At 47.2% G+C, this 19534-nt stretch overlaps 1 protein-coding gene across 1 annotated transcript in view; it reads left to right on the top strand.

The window, feature by feature from the left end:
- PCSK6 (proprotein convertase subtilisin/kexin type 6) overlaps positions 1-19534 on the top strand; it is a 1406757-nt gene that overhangs the window by 728287 nt on the left and 658936 nt on the right. The window contains exon 6 of the mRNA XM_069222809.1: positions 10498-10586. Coding sequence (XP_069078910.1) covers positions 10498-10586 — 89 coding nt within the window. The remainder of the gene's footprint in view (positions 1-10497; positions 10587-19534) is intronic.

Here is a 19534-nt window from a genome sequence, read left to right as displayed (position 1 = left end):
CGGAAGGAACGCGTCAACCAAACCGGAGGAGGAATCGCCATCATCTACAGGAACACCATCAACATCCCGACCACCACCGAAGACACAACCCTCGCCGCCGAAAAAAGGTACACTTCCAGATCCACACCGACCCCAAAACCACCCTCAGAGGAACACTCGTCTACAGACCCCCGGGCCCACGCACCCAATTCAGCGAAACCATCGCAGACTTCATCAGGACGCACGCCCTAGCCTCACCAGAATACATCCTCCTCGGGTACCTGAACTTCCACCTGGAGAAAAACGACAACAACACTGCCACCCTGCTCGACAACCTCGCCAACCTCGGACTCAAGCAACTGGTGAGCACCCCCACCCACACTGCTGGCCACACACTCGACCCCATCTTCTCCGCCAGCAACCACGTCTCCTTCAGCCACTCCTCCGGACTACACTGGACCGACCACAGATGCATCCACTTCACCTTCAAACAGGAGACTCACCACCATCGCACACAACAAATCCCCCGCAGACGCTGGAGCAAAATCTCCACAGAGCAGCTTCTCTCAACACTGAACCAAAACCCACCAGCCAACATCACTGACGCTAACAACGCAGCCCACAGCCTCACAGAGTGGATCACCAACTGTGCCGAAAACCTCGCACCACTTATAAAAAAACAGGCGGGACCAGCATCAGGAAACCCCATGGTTTACAGATGCCCTCAAAGAATCTAAGAAATCCTGCCGAACCCTCGAAAAAACCTGGCACAGGGAATGAACCACAGAAAACATGACAGCCCTCAAGATCGCCACCCGTGAACACCACCAGCTGATCCGCTCCACCAAAAGGACATCATTCAAAGAACGACTAGACAACAACACCCACAACAGCAAGGAACTCTTCAACATTGTCAAAGAGCTCTCCAACCCCAGCACCAGCTCCAACGACATCACGCCCTCACTCGAACTCTGCAACTCCCTCGCTACGTTCTTCCACGGAAAGATCACAGATCTACACGACCGCTTCGGACCCCACCCCCTACCACCGAACCAGCAGCCCCCACCACTACATTCAGCTCCTGGACCCCTATCAGCTCAGAAGAGACCAGAAGCATCATGAACACCATCCACTCCGGCTCCCCCTCGGGCCCTTGCCCCCGTCACATCTTCAACAAAGCTGACTCCGTCATCGCCCCCCATCTCCGGAACATCATCAACAGCTCGTTCACATCAGCCACCTTCCCCGAGAGCTGGAAACATGCAGAAATCAACGCCCTCCTGAAAAAACCCACGGCAGACACCAATGACCTGAAGAACTTCCGCCCATCTCTCTTCTTCCCTTCCCGGCCAAGGTCATCGAGAAGACCGTCAATAAGCAGCTGACCGCTTTTCTCGAGGCTAACAACTCGCTCGACCCTTCCCAATCTGGATTTCGAGCCAACCACAGCACAGAAACCGCCCTCATCACAGTCACCGACGACATCATGACTCTGATGGACAACGGAGAAACAACCGCCCTCATCCTCCTGGACCTCTCGGCTGCCTTCGACACTGTGTGCCATCGCACCCTAATAACCTGCCTCCACACCACTGGAATCCTAGGACAGGCCATAGACTGGATCATCTTGTTCCTCTCCGACAGAACCCAGAGAGTCCACCTCCCTCCCTTCCGCTCAGAACCCACCGAGATCATCTGCGGCATACCCCAAGGATCCTGGCTCAGCCCAACCCTCTTCAATATCTACATGAGCCCCCACGCAGCCATCGCACGCAAACACAACATCAACATCATCTCCTATGCCGACGACACCCAGCTGATACTCTCCCTCACCAAAGAACAAAGCACCGCCAAAACCAACCTACAGGAAGGAATGAAAGACGTCGCGGAATGGATGAAGCTCAGCCGCCTAAAACTGAACTCGGACAAGACGGAGGTCCTCATCCTCGGACAATCCCCATCTGCCTGGGACGACTCCTGGTGGCCCATGGTGCTGGGCACCGCGCCAACCCCCTCGGATCACGCATGCAACCTCGGATTCATCCTGGACCCCCTCCTCACAATGACCAAGCTAGTCAACGCCGTCTCATCATCATGCTTCAACACCCTACGCATGCTCTGGAAAATCTTCCGATGGATCCCCACCGAAACCAGAAAGACAATTACCCATGCCCTCGTCACAAGCCGACTGGATTACGGAAACACCCTATACGCAGGTACCACCGCAAAGCTTCAGAAATGTCTACAACGCATACAGAACGCCTCTGCACGCCTCGTCCTCGACATCCCGCGCCACAGCCACATATCCGCCAACCTGAAACACCTGCACTGGCTCCCCATCAACAAGAGGATCACCTTCAGGCTCCTCACCCAAGCACACAAATCACTCCACAACATGGGCCCCAAATACCTCAACAGCCGCCTCTCGTTCTACACGCCCACCCGTCAGCTCTGCTCAGCCAGCCTCGCTCTCGTCACCGTCCCACGGATCTGCAGAACCACAGCCGGAGGAAGATCATTCACCTACCTGGCAGCCAAAGCATGGAACTCCCTCCCCGCACACCTAAGAACTACCCAGGACCATCTTGCCTTCAGCAAACTCCTCAAGACATGGCTTTTCGAGCAGCAGTAACTCCCCCCCTCTCCAGCACCTTGAGACCCTCTCGGGTGAGTAGCGTGCTCTATAAATGAACTGATTGATTGATTGATTGATTGATTGATTAAACGAATACATAGTTCAATCACTTGACAGACTCAATACTTGTATTTTTTACAAGGATGTTTATTTATGTGCTAATAAGTGGATGGGGTATTGCTATGCTGGGGGGATGGTGGAGGAGAGTCCATGTAAGAGTTCCAGTCTATTTGTATCACAGGTGCATTGTCCAAGGGGGCATAGGAAGTGGAGCACTGGCAGTTGAAGGTGGACAGGGTGACAGAGTGTGACACAAGGGTGACAATACGGAGAGTCTTATTTCTTGGTGGGGGTCTTGGCAATGTTCTCTGGCTTCTGCCTGGATCCCAGGGACCATTTGCAGGGTGGTTCTCCTTCTGCAGGGGGTGGGGTGCTGGTTGCCTGTTGGTCCTGTGGTGGGGCCTCCTGTCCACTAGCGTCACCGGAGGTGGGGGGCTGTTCATCGTTTTGGCTAGTATCAAGGGCCCATTGCTGTGCCACTGCCTCCATCATGGTGTTGGCCATGTCTGCCAGCACCCCTGCAGTGGTGACCAGGGTGGTGTGGATGTCCCTCAGGTCCTCCCTGATCCCCAGATACTGTCCCTCCTGCAGCCGTTAGGTCTCCTGCAACTTGGCCAGTATCTGGCCCATCGTCTCCTGGGAATGGTGGTATGCTCCCAGGATGTTGGTGAGTGCCTCATGGAGAGTCAGTTCCCTAGGCCTGTTCTCCCCCTGTCGCACTGCAGTCCTCCCAGCTTCCCTGTTGTCCTGCGCCTCTGTCCCCTGAACCGTGTGCCCACTGCCAATGACCCCATGTCCCTGATTGTCCTGTGTTTGTGGGGTGCCCTGGGGTCCTTGTAGTGGTGGACACACTGCTGATTGACCTGGGGACACAGGTATGGGTCTGCTGGGTGGGTACTGTGGTGGTGTTTCCTGAGGGGGAGGCTCTGTGGTGGTATGGGGCTGTGCCTGGGTAACTGACTGTCCGGAGGTCCCTGATGGGCCAGGTTGGTCATCCAGATCCAGGCGTGCAGAGCTGCTGTCATCACTGTGGGCCTCTTCTGTGTGGGGACCGGATGTTGCTGGCACCTCCTCTCCAGTGATGTGGGTGGGGGACCTGTGGGGATGTAAATGCAGTGTTATTGTTTCTGCGCGTGACATATTGTGCATGGGTGTGTTGCCCTGTATGGTTGTGATTGCCCTGGCAGCTTAGGCTTGTGTGAGTTGTGATTTGGTTGGATACATGATTGTCACTAGTGTGCATGCTTTGGTGATGGGTGTCCATGCAGGTCTGTGATGGGTGTCCATTCATTGGTGTTGCATGCAGGGCTTGGTAGTGGGAGGGGTGGGTTGTGATGGTGGGGTGTATGTGAGGTGGTAGAGTGAGGGTGAGGATGGGGTTATGTGATGTCATGCAGGTGGGGGGTCATAGTAATAGAGATTTGACTTACCAGAGTCGAATCCTCCTGCTACTCCTGCCAGGCCCTCAGGATGTAGTATTGCTAAGAAATGCTCTTCCCATATTGTTAGTTGTGGGGGAGGAGGTGGGGTTCCACTTCCAGTCCTCTGTACTGCTATCTGGTGTCTTGCAACCACGGAACACACCTTCCCCCGTAGGTCATTCCACCTCTTCCTGATGTCATCCCTTGTTCTGGGGTGTTGTCCCACGGCATTGACCCTGTCCACGATTCTCCGCCATAGCTGCACCTTCCAAGCGATGGATGTCAGCTGCACCTGTGATCCGAATAGCTGTGGCTCTACCCGGATGATTTCCTCCACCATGACCCTTAGCTCCTCCTCTGAGAACCTGTGGTGTCTTTGTGGTGCCATGGGTGTAATGTGAGTGGTGTGTTTGAGGGTGTGTGGGGTGATGTGTTGTGGGGTGTGCTGTGAGGTGCGTGGATGGTGTATGGGTGATGGTGTTCTGTGGTTCTGGTTGTGTGGGTGCTCTTGCTGTATCTCTCTCTAGTGGCAATTTTTTGGAGTCCTAAAGGGTTGTGGGTAATGTGTGTGTGTTTTATAGTGGAGTGGGTGTGCGGGTGTGGTGTGTGTATGGGTGTCAGGTGTGAGTAGTTTGAATTGTCCAATGTGGTGTTGTTTTCTATGTGTGTGTGTATTTTGAGAGTGGCGGTATGTACCGCCAATGGTTTACCGAGGTTGAATGTCCGCTGCAGTGATTCGTGGGTCAAAATGCCGTGGGCATAGTTCTGTTGCCGTAACTTTGTGGGTTTTGCTACCGCCAGTTTGTCACTGACCTTTGGGCTGGCGGACTTGTGTGTATGTCTGTATAGTGACAGATTGCTATGTGTGTGTCATAATATGAGTAGCAGTAAACCACCACGGCAGCGGTATGTTGGTGGAAGTCAGCATGGCGGTAAGCGGGACTTACCGCCAATGTCATAATGAGGGCCTTAGTCTGCAGAGTGATGTCAAGTGAGGTTGCGGGTTTACCATACACCTCAATGCGAATGGATCAATTTTCCAATCAAAGTCAATCTTCCTCTTGTACTTTTCTCTCTCTTTTAAGTTCTGGTGGATCTAGGAAAAGTGCTTAAAACACTTGGATATGAGGCATTGATTTGCATCTTAATTTCTGCTGAGGAATTGGTGTTAACAATTTTGGATTATGGGTTTTTTCCTAAATTATTCTTCATAGATCATTCAGCTGGGATGCTGCAGAAATTGACACTCTCCACATGTCCAAGACTCACTTTTGGCATCCATGCTTCTTAATATGTTGGGGACCTTTGTGCTGGTTAAAGAATCCACAATGCAACTGTACATCGATGAAGGTCCGTTGTATCTTTGAGTGCTGCCTTTGGAAGATACTCAGTGTGAGAGGACGGGTCTGACTGCATGGTCCGACCTGATTTTTTTTTTTTTTGCTTTTGGATCACCTGATTTTTGGCCTTTTACTGTGAGGGAACCTCATAGTTTGGGACTCACCCACAGTAAACTCATGGTAATATGGACTGCGCGGATTTACCACCTGTGATGCCTTGGTAAGCAAAGGCTACTGTGACGCAGCAAGAATAAGAGGCCCAGACTGTGCACTCGTGTGAGGGCTGCGCAGGGAGTATTTCTGGCGTGCCCATCCCAAGAACTGTGCTTAGGTAGACTGGTGCAGAAGGGGCCATGAGGAGTGGGTGGTCACTTACTGTCTTGATTGTAGTGATGCTCCATTATATGTCAAGGGGGAAGGCTTGCCTAGGGCGCAACTCCAGTTCCCTGGAGTCCACTGACTCCAGAGTCACACCAATGTATACTGTAACATGTATGAAAAGAATAATCCAGTAGGTTACAAAAGCATAATTGTGTATCTTATGGGTCATCTAGGACGCCATCTTTCTCAGCTCAGGATTAGAGGCAGTTATGCTCTGTCCAGCTGCAGGAGCAGGGACTTGCATCAATCAGCCAGCTGTCATTCCGTGCCAGGAACCATGCCTGCCTCAGGCCTCTCAGCGAGGAAGGGCTCCTTTGAGAGATTGCTGGGAGAGGACCTGGCGGGAATGTCAGGGAGGAGGGGCTGAGTCTCTCAGAGTACATGTGGCAACTGACTCCCGGACAATGCCATTTTGAGCTATCCCAGAAGACTGTGCAGGTAGGTTGGAACAGGAGTGGAGAACTGATGTGGAACATCAGGATAGGCTAGAGGCTCAGCTCTGCTGAACACTTCCGTCCCCACTTAAAAGGACTTGTACAGGGGAGGGCTCTCTCTCTTGGTTGTGTTTCTCTGCAGAACACTGGGACTGAAGACGGACATCATGGACAACTGGACAGAGGAAGCCCCCTGACTGTCCACTGGGGCAAGGAGTCTGCCCCTGAATGATCCCAGACCAAGTGGGGCAAACTATAGGACCAGATAAGCTGGTCTCCTTACACCACCGAGGACCAGTTGAGATAAAGAGCGCACTGCCCAGAAGAAAGGAAGGCACCCAGATGAAAGGCTGCCGCAGGGAGTCAGTGAGACTGGCTCCATCCCGAGTTGGGAACCTTGTAGGCCAGAATGGGGCTCAACTGCTGTGCTTTAATCCTACCCCCGGGGTAGACCAGGGCCCAAGGGCTGCCCCAGAGAATAATGGAGCGTCCCTGATAAAAAAAGCGGCAGGGATGTTGCGCTCCCTTGAAGAGGAGGGGAGGGGCCCCGGACCCCATCCTGGGGCCTCACACAAAAGTAAAGTCGGGGTTACTGTTGCACCCCCTGCAAAGATGGTGAAGGGGGCCCCAGACCCTATCCCGAGCCCGCACAAGGGACCAAGTCGGGGGATGTCATCGCATCCCCTGCAAAGATGGTGAGAGGGGCCCCGGAACCCCATCCCGGGGCCCCACAAACAAGCAAAATCGAGGGATGCCATTGCGCCCCTCCTGCAAAAACAAGAGGGGGCCCTGGTCCCCATCCCGGGGCCCCCTATAGCTGGAGAAGGAGTGAGGAGTGCTGCCATACTCCCCCATGCTGCCAGCCTGCTCAGTACCACAAACATCTGCCCGTGGGATGGGGCAGACTCCTCGTAAAATGCTGACTCTGGCTGCAGCACATCAAGGTGCTGCCCGGGCTGGCAGGCTGCGATTGCAGCCTGGTATGGGCTCCCTGAGCTGCTCTCCAATGATGTGGAAGGGCACGGGGTGTCCAGATGGGACTGGACACCTTTTAACAAACCCAAACAAGGAAACTGCCACAGCTACTCTCCCCGGAGCAGTGATAGAGTCTTTCATTTGTTATGCACACTCCAAAGGGAGTGCCCAATTTTGCACTGCAGGATTTGGCCTAAATCCTTGGGCAAAAACCACTAGTTTGGCATGGTGGTGACCCCTAGGACAACAGGGTTACCACCAAAATCATCACCATTTGTGGGGGAAGGAGGAGCGCAGTTTCAGGGGGCTTGGAAATGATAAACCCTCAAGAGTTTCAATGTGTTTTTTAGCCAGTCCCAGCTGGAACTTTTTTTTCAGAATGGTGAAACTGTGCCCTCTAGGGGTGAAGATCTTGGCTGCAGTCCTTGTGGCCTAAATGATGAGAACAACGGATTATTACAATGGCGAACTCTCTCTAGAGGTGAAAGATGGTAATTACAAGGCTTCTACAAGATTCGAGTCCTTTAGGGACTATGGTTAAAATGGTAGCATTTATGCTAAATGCAATTCAAAATATATGGCTGCAGCATTGTGGCCAATTGACTTGTGTAGGCTCATATGAAAAGGCACCCTCCAGGGGTGAAAGATGGTATTATATAATGATTAGCAACCAAGGGATGTCCTTTAGAGTTTGTGTCAACTGTGCATCTTTTTTATGTTGAATGTTTCAATGTGGAATATGATGAATCTTAGCTCACGCCCTTTAGGAGTGTGGGTAGAATGTGTAGATCATGCTGAAGGTAATCTTAACAGTGCAAACCACTCCAACCTGCCTAGACATGTTCTGTGTTGAAGCGTATTTGAGTAATGAGTCTTGCAGCCATTAGTGCTCAAGGTAGATGAACTTTATTGCCAGCATTAGGTGCTTTCACTCCAAGTTACAGTCAAAATTACATTGGAATACCCATGAATGTTCTGCCATGTGGGTTGTTGGTTCATATCTCCCTTTGTGAGAGACAAGAATGATTATGCAATGCCCTCCAAAAGTAATTCTACAGCTTGTGTATATTTGTAAATTATTGAATGGTATTGAGTAATGTCTGTTTAATAAATAAATTAACTTTTACTTTATCAAAAGAAAAAACACAAACTGGACAATCATTTATTGAGTGTTATTCTTGTGTGCTTGTGAATGGTGATTACTAGTCCACACCACCTCCCTTGAGTGAGCCTTAGGCTGCTCTGCAATGCTACCCTATGGGAGTCAAGTGCTACAATGGGGTGTCTGGTTCCCAGTGGTGGTTGAGTGCGGACCCATTACTTGGGCATGCCACACAACTAATGACCCACCCTCCAAAACCCATTGTATGAGGATCCTCCACAGCTCCATGATGTCACTTAATTTACTAAAACACAGTCCCTTCCTTTCGCTTCCTATTCTTCTCACTTTGTGCAGACGCCATCTTTTATTTCTTGATTGCTCTACATATTTCACTGTCTTTGGCGTCTACTCCCAAATCGCTAAATCTATGTCTTATATTATCAATTGTAAATTTAATTTCAAGTCACCGATTTCAGCTCTACAATCTTTTTCAACTGAAAAATAAAACCTTTTCTCTCTCCCTCTGACGTTCGGTCAGCTATTTAAGCCTTAATTCTTTCTCCCTTGGACCAGGGGAATGTCGCATTGGCTATCTTGCTGTCCTCCTCGTGTTCTAGATTTGTTGGGGAGACTTTTGTCTGATACATGGACGTTCAGTCACCTTCTGCTGACTCTTTGTTCATTCGTTGTGGCTCCCTCTTCAGTTTTGTGTGCTTTACATGGTTTGCTGCAGAATTTCAAGGTGTCTGCGCGCTGGCTACCTGTAAATCTGGCCAAGCAGCTGCAGGTAAGAAGTTTGGTTCTGAGTCAGGAGGCTGGTCATTCCCAGGTCTTGCCCACAATATTGTCTCCTCAAAGGTTTTTGGCAGTCGCACCGACCGCCTGGGGTGTACTTCATACATATTTGCATTAGTGTGGCTCTTGAGAAGTTTCCAGAAGTAAATGAAAACAATTTTTTTGAGTTGCATGCTCTCATCTCTGCTGTTTTTTTTAATTTGATTGTTTATTCAGTTGATTGTCTCGTAATTGTATTTTCGTTCTGGTCATTAACTAATTACATTTTAATATTTTATTCTATGCCTCATTACCCTTCATGGCTAAGCGTATGCAACATCAAATGTTTTAAATGAATAATACATTAAAATGATAAAATGGGTCATAATAAATATTATCAAGAGACATGTTTTTACAATCCGTGCACTAACGCAGTGCACTCCCTCCCCTCACAAACCATGCGTGTGGGAAGGTGAGGGAAGCTGTAGATGTCACATGTCTGGATCCTGTGTTACAATGATAGTCGATGGCGAGTCACAGTACCTCATAGTGAACCAGAGGTTTATCCAGCGTGAAGTCACAAAGGTGGCCTCCAAGCTAGGAGGAGCAGCGGATGTAAGCAGGAACGGATGACATGAGAGTGAGCAGGGTTTTAGTCATCTTTGTGAACTCTCTTCATCGTCAATGAATGAACAAAAAGAATGGTAAACTTACGAATTGACTTTAAGTGTTCTTTTTGTTGCTATGAGGTTGTTTTGAGGTCGTTCTGGTGCCTTCCAGTTTATACACTTCCCCATGATGCAATGCTACTTCCTCCGCATCAGCTCAAGATGCTTTCTGTCTCCTCTGGCACGGGTTGATGCCACTGCATGGCCCCACAGCATGTTGCGTTTCCTCTTTATGGCCTACACACTCTAGTGATCTGCTGCTTTGTAACTCACATAGTTTGGGTCGATGCTAATTTGCGTCCCGTTTACAATAGCGGTGGTGTTCTGTTATCCATGTCACATGGGTCAGTCATTCTTGTCTTGTCCATGTCATACGACACAGTTGGGCTTTTTTGCCCCATACCATTCAGCACAGATAAATGCTTCTTCTTGACTAACATAGCATGACACAGTCATGTTTCTTGCTCAGTTAAAAGGAGGCTTTGCCTGACCTATGGCACATGGTGTGCCGGTGTTTCCCCGTCACATGCCATGGTCTACGGCTGTTTCTTTCCCCATCTCTCATGGTATTCCCCTATGGTACACCTAACAGAAAGTTGTGTTCTTTCATACATTTGTTTACAGCGCTCTGTGGACACAGAGCTCATTCTTAGACTGAAGTTGTAAACTAAATATGCACACAGACTCCACAGTTCCTTCGCCAACATCTTTGTCTTTTTATCTTTCAGACACGGCACACGTTGTGCGGGCGAGGTGGCAGCTTCGGCCAATAACTCACATTGCATAGTGGGCATTGCTTACAACGCCAGAATTGGAGGTAAATGGCAGAATTTTGGTGGCAGAGAAATCTGTGGTAACCTGCTGGTAGCAATACTATGGTGACTGGTCTCGAAAGTTCTGTTTTATGGGATAAAAACGGTGAATTTGAAGAACGAGGTTCTCTCGTAGTACTTGAACTTCTGCTTTCTTGAGCTGCCTCGTTTCCAAATTCATATCATCAAACTCGTTCATATGCAATGGAAATATTAGACACCAGTTTGACGGGTCTCAGAAAGTCTTCATTCATTTTACAGCCCCCTTTCCTTTTACTGACCTGGCAGCGGCCTACCCTGTTGATGTGTTGCAGCTTTGATTGATTTTCTATCAAGGGTCCCACTGTACCGCTCCTGCATGTCCCAAGGCAGTTTACCCAGCCAAAGTGCACTTGCACAAGTACAGTCTCTAGAGCAGCGAGATGGTTCTTAATCTCTTCCGGTATGCCCTTGACTTTGGTCATTGTAAGAAAAAGATGATTGGTGTCTTGCTTTTTATTTACAATCTGAACAGTTGCTTGCACAAGGAGGCAGATTACTCATCAAACCATCACTATTCAACATGTGCCCATTAAGAGTTATTTATATATTGTCATTGACTCCCTCATTCAGTGCCCCCTTAGTAGTGCAGAAAACTGAACAGTGTGCTAAACATGTTATTGCAGATGAGGCATACGGTGAGAACACAAGATTTTAGGTCGAGTGAATGATATGCAGTATCGTCATCATTGTTTTAATGTTAACACCATGCTTGAGTAAACAAATACTGTCCATGTGCAGAGAGTTTTTTGCACATGCGTGTTATTATTGTGCATGCATTGTGTAACATTGACTCAACCCTGCAGGATCGGGTATCTGATCCGAGAGCACATGAAGTGGGGGAGACATGGTAAGGAATTTGGGGCCAGATGTAGAAACGAAACATTTTGCGACTTGCAAATAGCGAGTCATAGCGACTCGCTATTTGCAACTCGCAAAATGTTATGCAGTACGGTGTCTCAGACACCGACTGCGACTCGCTATGGGGTCGCAATGACCCACCTCATGAATATTCATGAGGTGGGTCGCAAATTGCGGCCCCATAGCGAGTCAAGGCACTCGCAAACATGGAGGCCTGCTGTAGTCAGCAGACCTCCGTGTTCGTGACTGCTTTAAATAAAGCAGTTTTTTTTTTTTTAAGTGTAGCCCGTTTTCCTTAAAGGAAAACGAGCTGCACTTAAAAAAAAAAACGAAACCTTTAGTTTCGGTTTTTTTTCAGGGCAGGCAGTGGTCCCTTGGACCACTACCTGCCCTGAAAAAAATTTTTGGGGTCCATTCACAAACTGGAAGGGGTCCCATGGGGACCCCTTCCAATTTGCGAGTGGGTTACCATCCACTTCAAGTGGATGGTAACTGCGATACGATTTGCGACCTCGTACGCGGTCGCAAATGGTATTGCATCCCACTCAGACTCGCAAATAGGAAGGGAACACCCCTTCCTATTTGCGAGTCGGAAATGCATTTTGCGAGTCGGTCTGCATAGGAAACTCACATTTGCGACTCGCAAATGCCGTTTGCGAGTCGCAAATCGTTTCCTACATCTGGCCCTTGGTTCGGGGGGCATGCTATTACCCGCATTGCAATACCTAACGATCATTTGGAGAACAGATTTCAAGCAATGGGCAGCATTGTACAAGAACTCCACTATGAGAACTAAAACGGTCATCAAATATTATTTACACAGAGGCTCTGCTATCCAGTAGAAATAACCTCCTTTTCATTTTAATTTGAAATAGTAAAACCGGTTTGTATATATGTGTCACAACAGTGTGGGAATTTTCCAGTTTGTAAAAAAAAGTAATGCAGTGCTGAGTGAGGGGTGCAAAGACAGTAAAATTAAAAAAAACATATACTAGACTAGTGTGCAAGAATTAAGGCAAAGAAAGACGTCTTTGGTTGACAGTAATTTTCGAAGACACATTTAATACAAATATCCTTTACATTCTGTCAAAAATGGTTATATAGTTTAACTACGAAAATTTTTAGTTTTGGCCCTCATGATATATGCGCAGTGCCTCCAATAGGACAAGTGCATTTTTCATAGGAGTGTGATTCCACACTTCTTGGATATTTAAACTGATTTGAGTATACAGGAATGCTATAACTGGGATTTCCTTAATAGCAGTGGGCAAAAAGAGCTTGAACTTGCAGTAAGCAAGAGCTGAAATGCAGCAATGAGATTCAGAATGCTCTATTAAATATTTTGTATTGGTGAGAGAGAGGCTATCGTTCAGTAGAGAAACCCTGCAACTAAACTTGCAGAGTGTTACGCCGTCCTACTGTGTTGAAACCTCGCAAATTGCAGCAAACAATAGCATCACGTGGAGCTCATCTGCAAACCTGACAACACCCATGGAAGGTTGTGTGGAAAGAACTTCACCAATCACACTAGACTGTGCAAACTATAGCACATTCACGTGTATCAGTCTATTACCTTTCATAGTCAGAATCTCTGCCTTCAGTCCCTTGGGGTGGTTTTCAGCACGTGGCAGGACTCTTGTCGCAACGCACCAAATCCTCAGAAAAAAAATCATCATTGAATTTGAAGAAGAAAATAGTGCATTACAAAGCAGGGTTTCATTTTTGGTGTCATTTACATATATATTTTTAAGAAAAATTCAGGGCCATCCCTGAGCCAACAGTGTGCACGTAAAATGTATAGATGAAGTCCGTAAGCGTAAGCTGTCTAAGCTATTCATTTATATTAGTTGATGCAATTTTGTCAAAGAAGGAGAAGGTGCTAGGTGTTCTTGCTGAGGACACAGTAAATAATATAGGTGTGTTTTTAAAAGCCAAAATAAACATAAACAAGCATTTTCAATGCAACGGGTCTCGCATTTGTTCGAGTTAGAACTATTAGCATTGTAAAGCAAAAAAAAAAAAACGCAGCGCTATCGCACTATGTAAAATGCAGCGCAATCGCGCTGCGTGGAAAATAAACAGATAAAGTAGTCCGGAATCCAGGCTGAAAACATCAAGCCTCATATGTTTTGGTACTTTACTGGTGCTGTGTAGGTGGACTAAACACCGGAAAAAGCATGACGTATGCATGCCTTTCACAAATGAAAGCAAGCGGATTTTAAAAGGAAGCCCACAAACCAATGTAAGTGACTGGCATGGGCGTGGTTTCAAGCCCAAAGAGAGATAAAAGAATGGACAGAACACTTTGTGCTTGCCCATAAAACACTTGACCTTCCTGAATAAGGTGACACGAAGCCCAATGTGAAAGTTGTGCAACATGCAGTACAACATCATAGTTGAACAGTCCTACTTTGCAATACACGAGGGCACCACCAGTTCTGTAGAGACCGTGGAATCTGATTTCAGTAAACAACAAGCACCATCTATTGCGCTTTTTTTAGACAATATAGTGTTGCATTGATTTCACCTATGACACTACATGCAAAAGCCTCCTGAAGACTATACCCATGGGAGATTTGTTTATTATTTATGCATTTATGTCTTGTTTAAGTTTAGCTGTTGCTTAAAGGAGCCTTAGCAGCCGGAACCCATGTCCAAGGTGAGGGATTGGGCAGGCGTTTCAAAAAGAGAAGTTAGTAGAAAAGATGAGTCCTTAGGACTCTTGAAAACAAAGCGCAGCAAGAGATATGACAAACTGAACCGGCAGGGAGTTCCAAATGTGTGGCTCAAGGACCAAGTGGGCTCTACATTCCAAAGGGCATCCTTTTAAAATATGTCACCTTAAATAAGTGAAAGGCACAGAGATATGAGGAATTAGGAGATACAAAGTCATAAAGAAATTTTGGGCCAGATCTTGATCAAAGGAGAGCACCTTGCATTGGATGGATTATTCAACCAGCAGCCAATAGAGAGCAGGGTGTGCAACCGACATGGAGTCCCCACTGATCATCATGTTTTACAGCCTTTTTGTCTTCCTCACTGGAGCTTCAGAGAAGCTAAAATGAATGCCATTGTGGTAGCTGTGGTCTGAGAGAATGATTACCCCTATTTACGTAAGCACACCTCTTCCTGGAAATGAATAGTAGCATAGGTTTCAGCTCATGCTGTCAGCAGTAGGGTCAAACAATCTGGAACTCTGTGTCAAAAGCTAGATTTTGGTCAATAAGGCATTCAAGTCTGATCCTACATTCACATCACTTGTATCATGGATTAGTGTCCTTAGAATGTGGATATACAAATGGTACCACAGACGTTTCGCTACCTGGGTATTCAACTACACCGAGAAACAGAGGACTTAAAGAAAAGTAACCTAATGAGGGCGATTGCTTCTCTTAAATCCCAAGTAGGCTCTGGAATCACGCTGTCCCTATCTGTAGCAGGCTGTTTAGCCCTTGCAAAGATGGTTATGCTACCTCACATATTGTACCACTTTGTGAACCTGCCAATCCTTATACCAGCCTGGGTATTTAAAATACTGAACATGTTATTAATAGATCTACCATGGAGTAGTGTCTGACTTAGGGTGAGTCATGCTAAACTGCAATTACCACCAGATAAAGGTGACATGGGCACTCTGGATTTTGAGGCCTATCCCCTGGCCGGACAATGCCAGTGGCTTTTCTACTGGTTAGCTGGGCATAACCTTACAGAAATAGGATACACAAAGAAAATTATTGACCAGGGACAGCTGCACACACTGATCTACCCAGGTTCCGCCACACCCACATCGAGTTCCCTCCTATTGCTTACAGCCCTCGCATACTGGAAGATAGCTCTACGCTATACTGCTCCCAGTACCTTACGCCCTGAATATCCCCCTGCGTGGCCTCCCTACGTCCTCAGGTACCCTGATGGCAAGAAGGTAGAACCCTTGGGAGCAAGTGAGAGTATCGTCAGTTGGCTTGTTATTCGTAGACAGCACCCTATTGACACATCCCAAGGAAGAGTAGTGATCGAAGATCTACTGGACAATGACTCTGATGTGGCATCAGTCTGCTATCCCCATTTGCCCCTGACCTTGCATTGTTCTTTGTGTGGCCCAGATACGTTTGATTCACGTTCTATCTAGGATGCAGCTCAGCACATGCAGAGGATTATACACTATACAAGTTCGACATCCACCTTACTTAAAACCTTCCATATCTATTGATACCCATTGCCCTCAATATACAGATCAACCATTTGGTGATGTTGTCTAGTTGTGGGATGGGGTGGGATTTGTTCGTTTCAATTGGACAGATGTCTACGATGTATATCCTTTTGTTTATCTTAGTGGGATGAAATAGCAACACTCAATAACCTTTGGTGTGTGATACTCTTTCAACAGATTGATATTTCATGATCGAGAGTGTATCTGTATGATGTCCTACTTTTCCTAAGCTGTCAAGTGAATTTGTATTTTATTATTAAAATGCAATAAAGTTTGTATTAAAGAAAAATCACGGATCAGTGTCAAATAGTTAAAAGCTATCAAACACTTGACATCAGTAGGGCACGCTTTCAGCCATCCCATGCAATTTGAACATTGGAACAATTCAGCAGTGACTGAGTGTCACTGGCAACCTAAACAACCATTGAGTTCTCAGAAAGGCTGAACATGTATGTTGAGCAAACTATGAAAGGGCTGAGCCCTGCACACACCTCTGGAGACATAGGGGTCATTATGACCCTGGCAGTCTCTAGACCACCCAGGTCACAGTGGTGGTCAGACCGTTGCAGTCTTGACGATACAACCGCCACCCTATGACTGTGGCGGAGCCACCACGGTCCAACCGCTGGCACCACCAGGCTGCAGCCAGCCTACAGCCAGGTGGTCCTGACGGTTGTAATCCACCAGGGCAGCGCTGCCCTGGGGATTACGAGTCCCCATCCGCCAGCCTGTCCGTAGCAGTAAACACTGTAATGGAAAGGCTGGTGGAATGGGGAACTCCGGGGACCCCTGGGGGCCCCTACACAGCCCCATTGCGCATCCCAGGCAATTACAGGCAGTGGAATGTGTGATGGGTGCTGCTGCACCAGCTGCACTGCCACATTGCAGCCGGCTCCATTAGGACGCGGAAACACCTGCCGGCCCAGCGGGAAACCCATAATAGTGCCGGTGGGGTTCAGGCCGCCAGTGTGGCCTGATGATGGAATGGCACTGGAGGGCGGCCTCCACCGCCCGGCAATGTCATAATGAGGCCCATAATGTTTAGCAGAATGAAGGGGATATGGGAGCCACTGTCAGGGTGTGACCCATGAGGAAAGACCTCAGCCACCCTAACACTGAATCAGTTAACGTGGTCAGAACTACACGACCAAACCGGATCTCATGATTGACCATGTTGAACACTCCCAAAAGTTCCAGAAATAGCAGACTTGCCTGATCATTCTGGTTCATAGTGTACCATGAGCTCTTCCACTATGGGCAGCAGAACCTTTTCAGTGCTGTGTGTGGCATGAAAGCATGCCAGGCACATTAGATGGTGCTGATGTGGTGCAGGATAAACTGGAGAGGCAATCTAACTCTTTCACAAGAGTGATTGTGATAGTAGCCAATTCAGATCCTTATATTGTAGTGCGTCTGATCATCTTGGTAGAGTCCTTCCCACCAGCGCTGTGTAATCTGTAGATGCAAATATTAAAAGACTCTTCAGGGCCTTCACATTGACCACAACAAGCAACTCTTTTAACTTTGTCCGTCCTGGTACGGTCCCCATGGAGAAGGCTTTGGGTTGTCTCAGTTTCTGGTGGTGAAGTGTTGTCACTAAGACATAGAGTGCTGGCACAACTCACCTGGACTGGACAGGGTGTGGGCTTGCGCAGTACTTCGGCAGCCGTGCACTTAAGCCCACCTGTGATCTTGCTTGCTTGGCCCGGCCCTAGTGTCAGCAGCGTGCTCTCTCTGCTGCCTAGCTCAGCCTGACATTGAGCCGTGTCCCATGGCCCCATGCCGCCATGCCCTTTTAAGTGGTAGTGGAGGTCCTCTGGTTGACAAATGAAAGAGAGAAGCAGGGACCTGCCACCCTGATATCAGTAATATGTGTAAGCAAACCTGATGTAATTATCCCCTCCCACAATGTCTTCTGAAGGGCCCCTACCGCTTTTCTACTTCAGTGGTGTTCAGGATGCGCAGAAGGGTTGAAAAGGCGCTTTCATTTCTCTTCAGGTTGCATGCAATAGTGTATACTTTCACATCCGGTGAAATGAGCCTGCCCCGTCACATCCTGCATTGTGATCAGATCTTTGAACTTGACACCGCACGCATCCTGCACTGTGCGGGTCCTGATGTGTGAGATGCTCACTCTCCTAGAGTTTCCATCCGACTGGATGGTGACTTGATTGAACTTATTAGAATTGCTGAATCGGTTCCATCAGTTTTCAGCTGTTGAGAGCGACTTTGTGTCTGTCACGGGGGACCGGAGGCAAGCGTATACGAAACAGATCCAGATCAGTGGAAGAAAATGAAGGTGAACACAGTCCTCTCTTTCACTGGAGTTCTTGAAGGGCACCCGGTAATGCCTTTCGTCAGAGTTGTGTCCTTCAGATGTCAGAAGTCAAACAAAGGTTGCACAACTGGACACTGTGATACCTTGCCTCAGTAGACAACCCTGGGTGACAAAGCTGCCCTCTGCCGTGACATGTCGCATGTGTGCCAAGAGCTCCCTCGAAATAGAAAATTGTTCTACTTTCAACATCTTAATTTTTTTTTAAAAAGCAATCATTTACATACAAAAAGATAACAAAACGTTTTTCAGGATACTAGAAAAATGGGACGAGACCGCAGATTTTCTCCAAGGTATCGTTCCTCCTGTATTAGTTTACGTAAAACAACCAATTTATTGTAGCACCCAATACAAAGAGAATAGCCTTTAGGCTCTTAACTCTTAATTCTGGGTGTTGAGTATGCCCAGTTCAATAGCTTTCATTTTAGCAAACAATGAAGAATGAGAATTTGAGTAAACCTTGCATATATTCAAAATTAAGCCCTGCCGTTTACCGGACCATGAATGGAATGAGGTTTTAACAGGTGAGATATTTACTAAGATTAGAACCTGAAACCTTAACGTTTCACTTTTCAACAAATGCATGACCTCACTGAGATAACTTATTAAGAAACAAAACTGTGATCTGCTATATGTAAATGCTCTGCAGAAGTCAGATTAACCTGTTCAATCCTATTATCCCAATTCAATCCTGCTCCTAACAGATTAACATATGTCTGTTGCAAGTGCATTAACTACTCATGCTATCTTGTCAGAAATAAACCCCGAGCCATGCTGTATACATGTAGATAGGTGCAGCTTGTGAACTCTTTTCTGGGCATGTACATGTGGCACATACAATTATAGAATGATAGCTCAGTGAGCTATTGTACATAATATTCTGAATCCATGATACTCAAAGTACGGCCCGGCGGCCGCATGCGGTCCTCCTGAACTTCACAGGGCTGCTGTTTACTCGACTCACACTAACGTCTAAAATATGTTTAATAAACAAGCAAGCATTTATTAAAAGGCTATTTGAAGTTAAAGAAAGGGAGCGACTAGGGTGTCCTGTACAGCTTAACTTTAGGAACACTTTAATTTTTAAAGACATTTTGCAGCAAAATTGTAAAAATGTGATAAAGTCTCTTCAAAATTCAATAAGTGTCTTTCATTAACACGCAGACCAGTTTCTCTTTATTAGATCAGATTATATCAGTGCATTGAGAAGTATTCTTTAAAAGCAATAATTTTTAAACATGGTTTTAGAAACACTCCCCCTCCCACCCTGACAACAATGATAATAGGGAACTAAGGGCCAGATGTATGAAAAAAGCCTTTTGCGATTCGGAAATAGCGATTTTTAAGAAATCGCTATTTCTGAGTCGCAAAATGTTATGTATTATATTTGCGATTCGGTAATAGCGATTTCTTCAAAATCGCAAATGCTATTACCGAATCGCAAATTGCGATACAGCCCCCATTCGCACCTATGGGCCTCCTGATGTCATGCATTTTTTGCATTTCCC

Source organism: Pleurodeles waltl, chromosome 3_1 (genome assembly GCF_031143425.1).
Source record: "Pleurodeles waltl isolate 20211129_DDA chromosome 3_1, aPleWal1.hap1.20221129, whole genome shotgun sequence".
NCBI lineage: Eukaryota > Metazoa > Chordata > Amphibia > Caudata > Salamandridae > Pleurodeles > Pleurodeles waltl.
The sequence above is the reverse complement of the archived record's forward strand: the minus strand, read 5'-3'. Positions and strand labels throughout refer to the sequence as shown.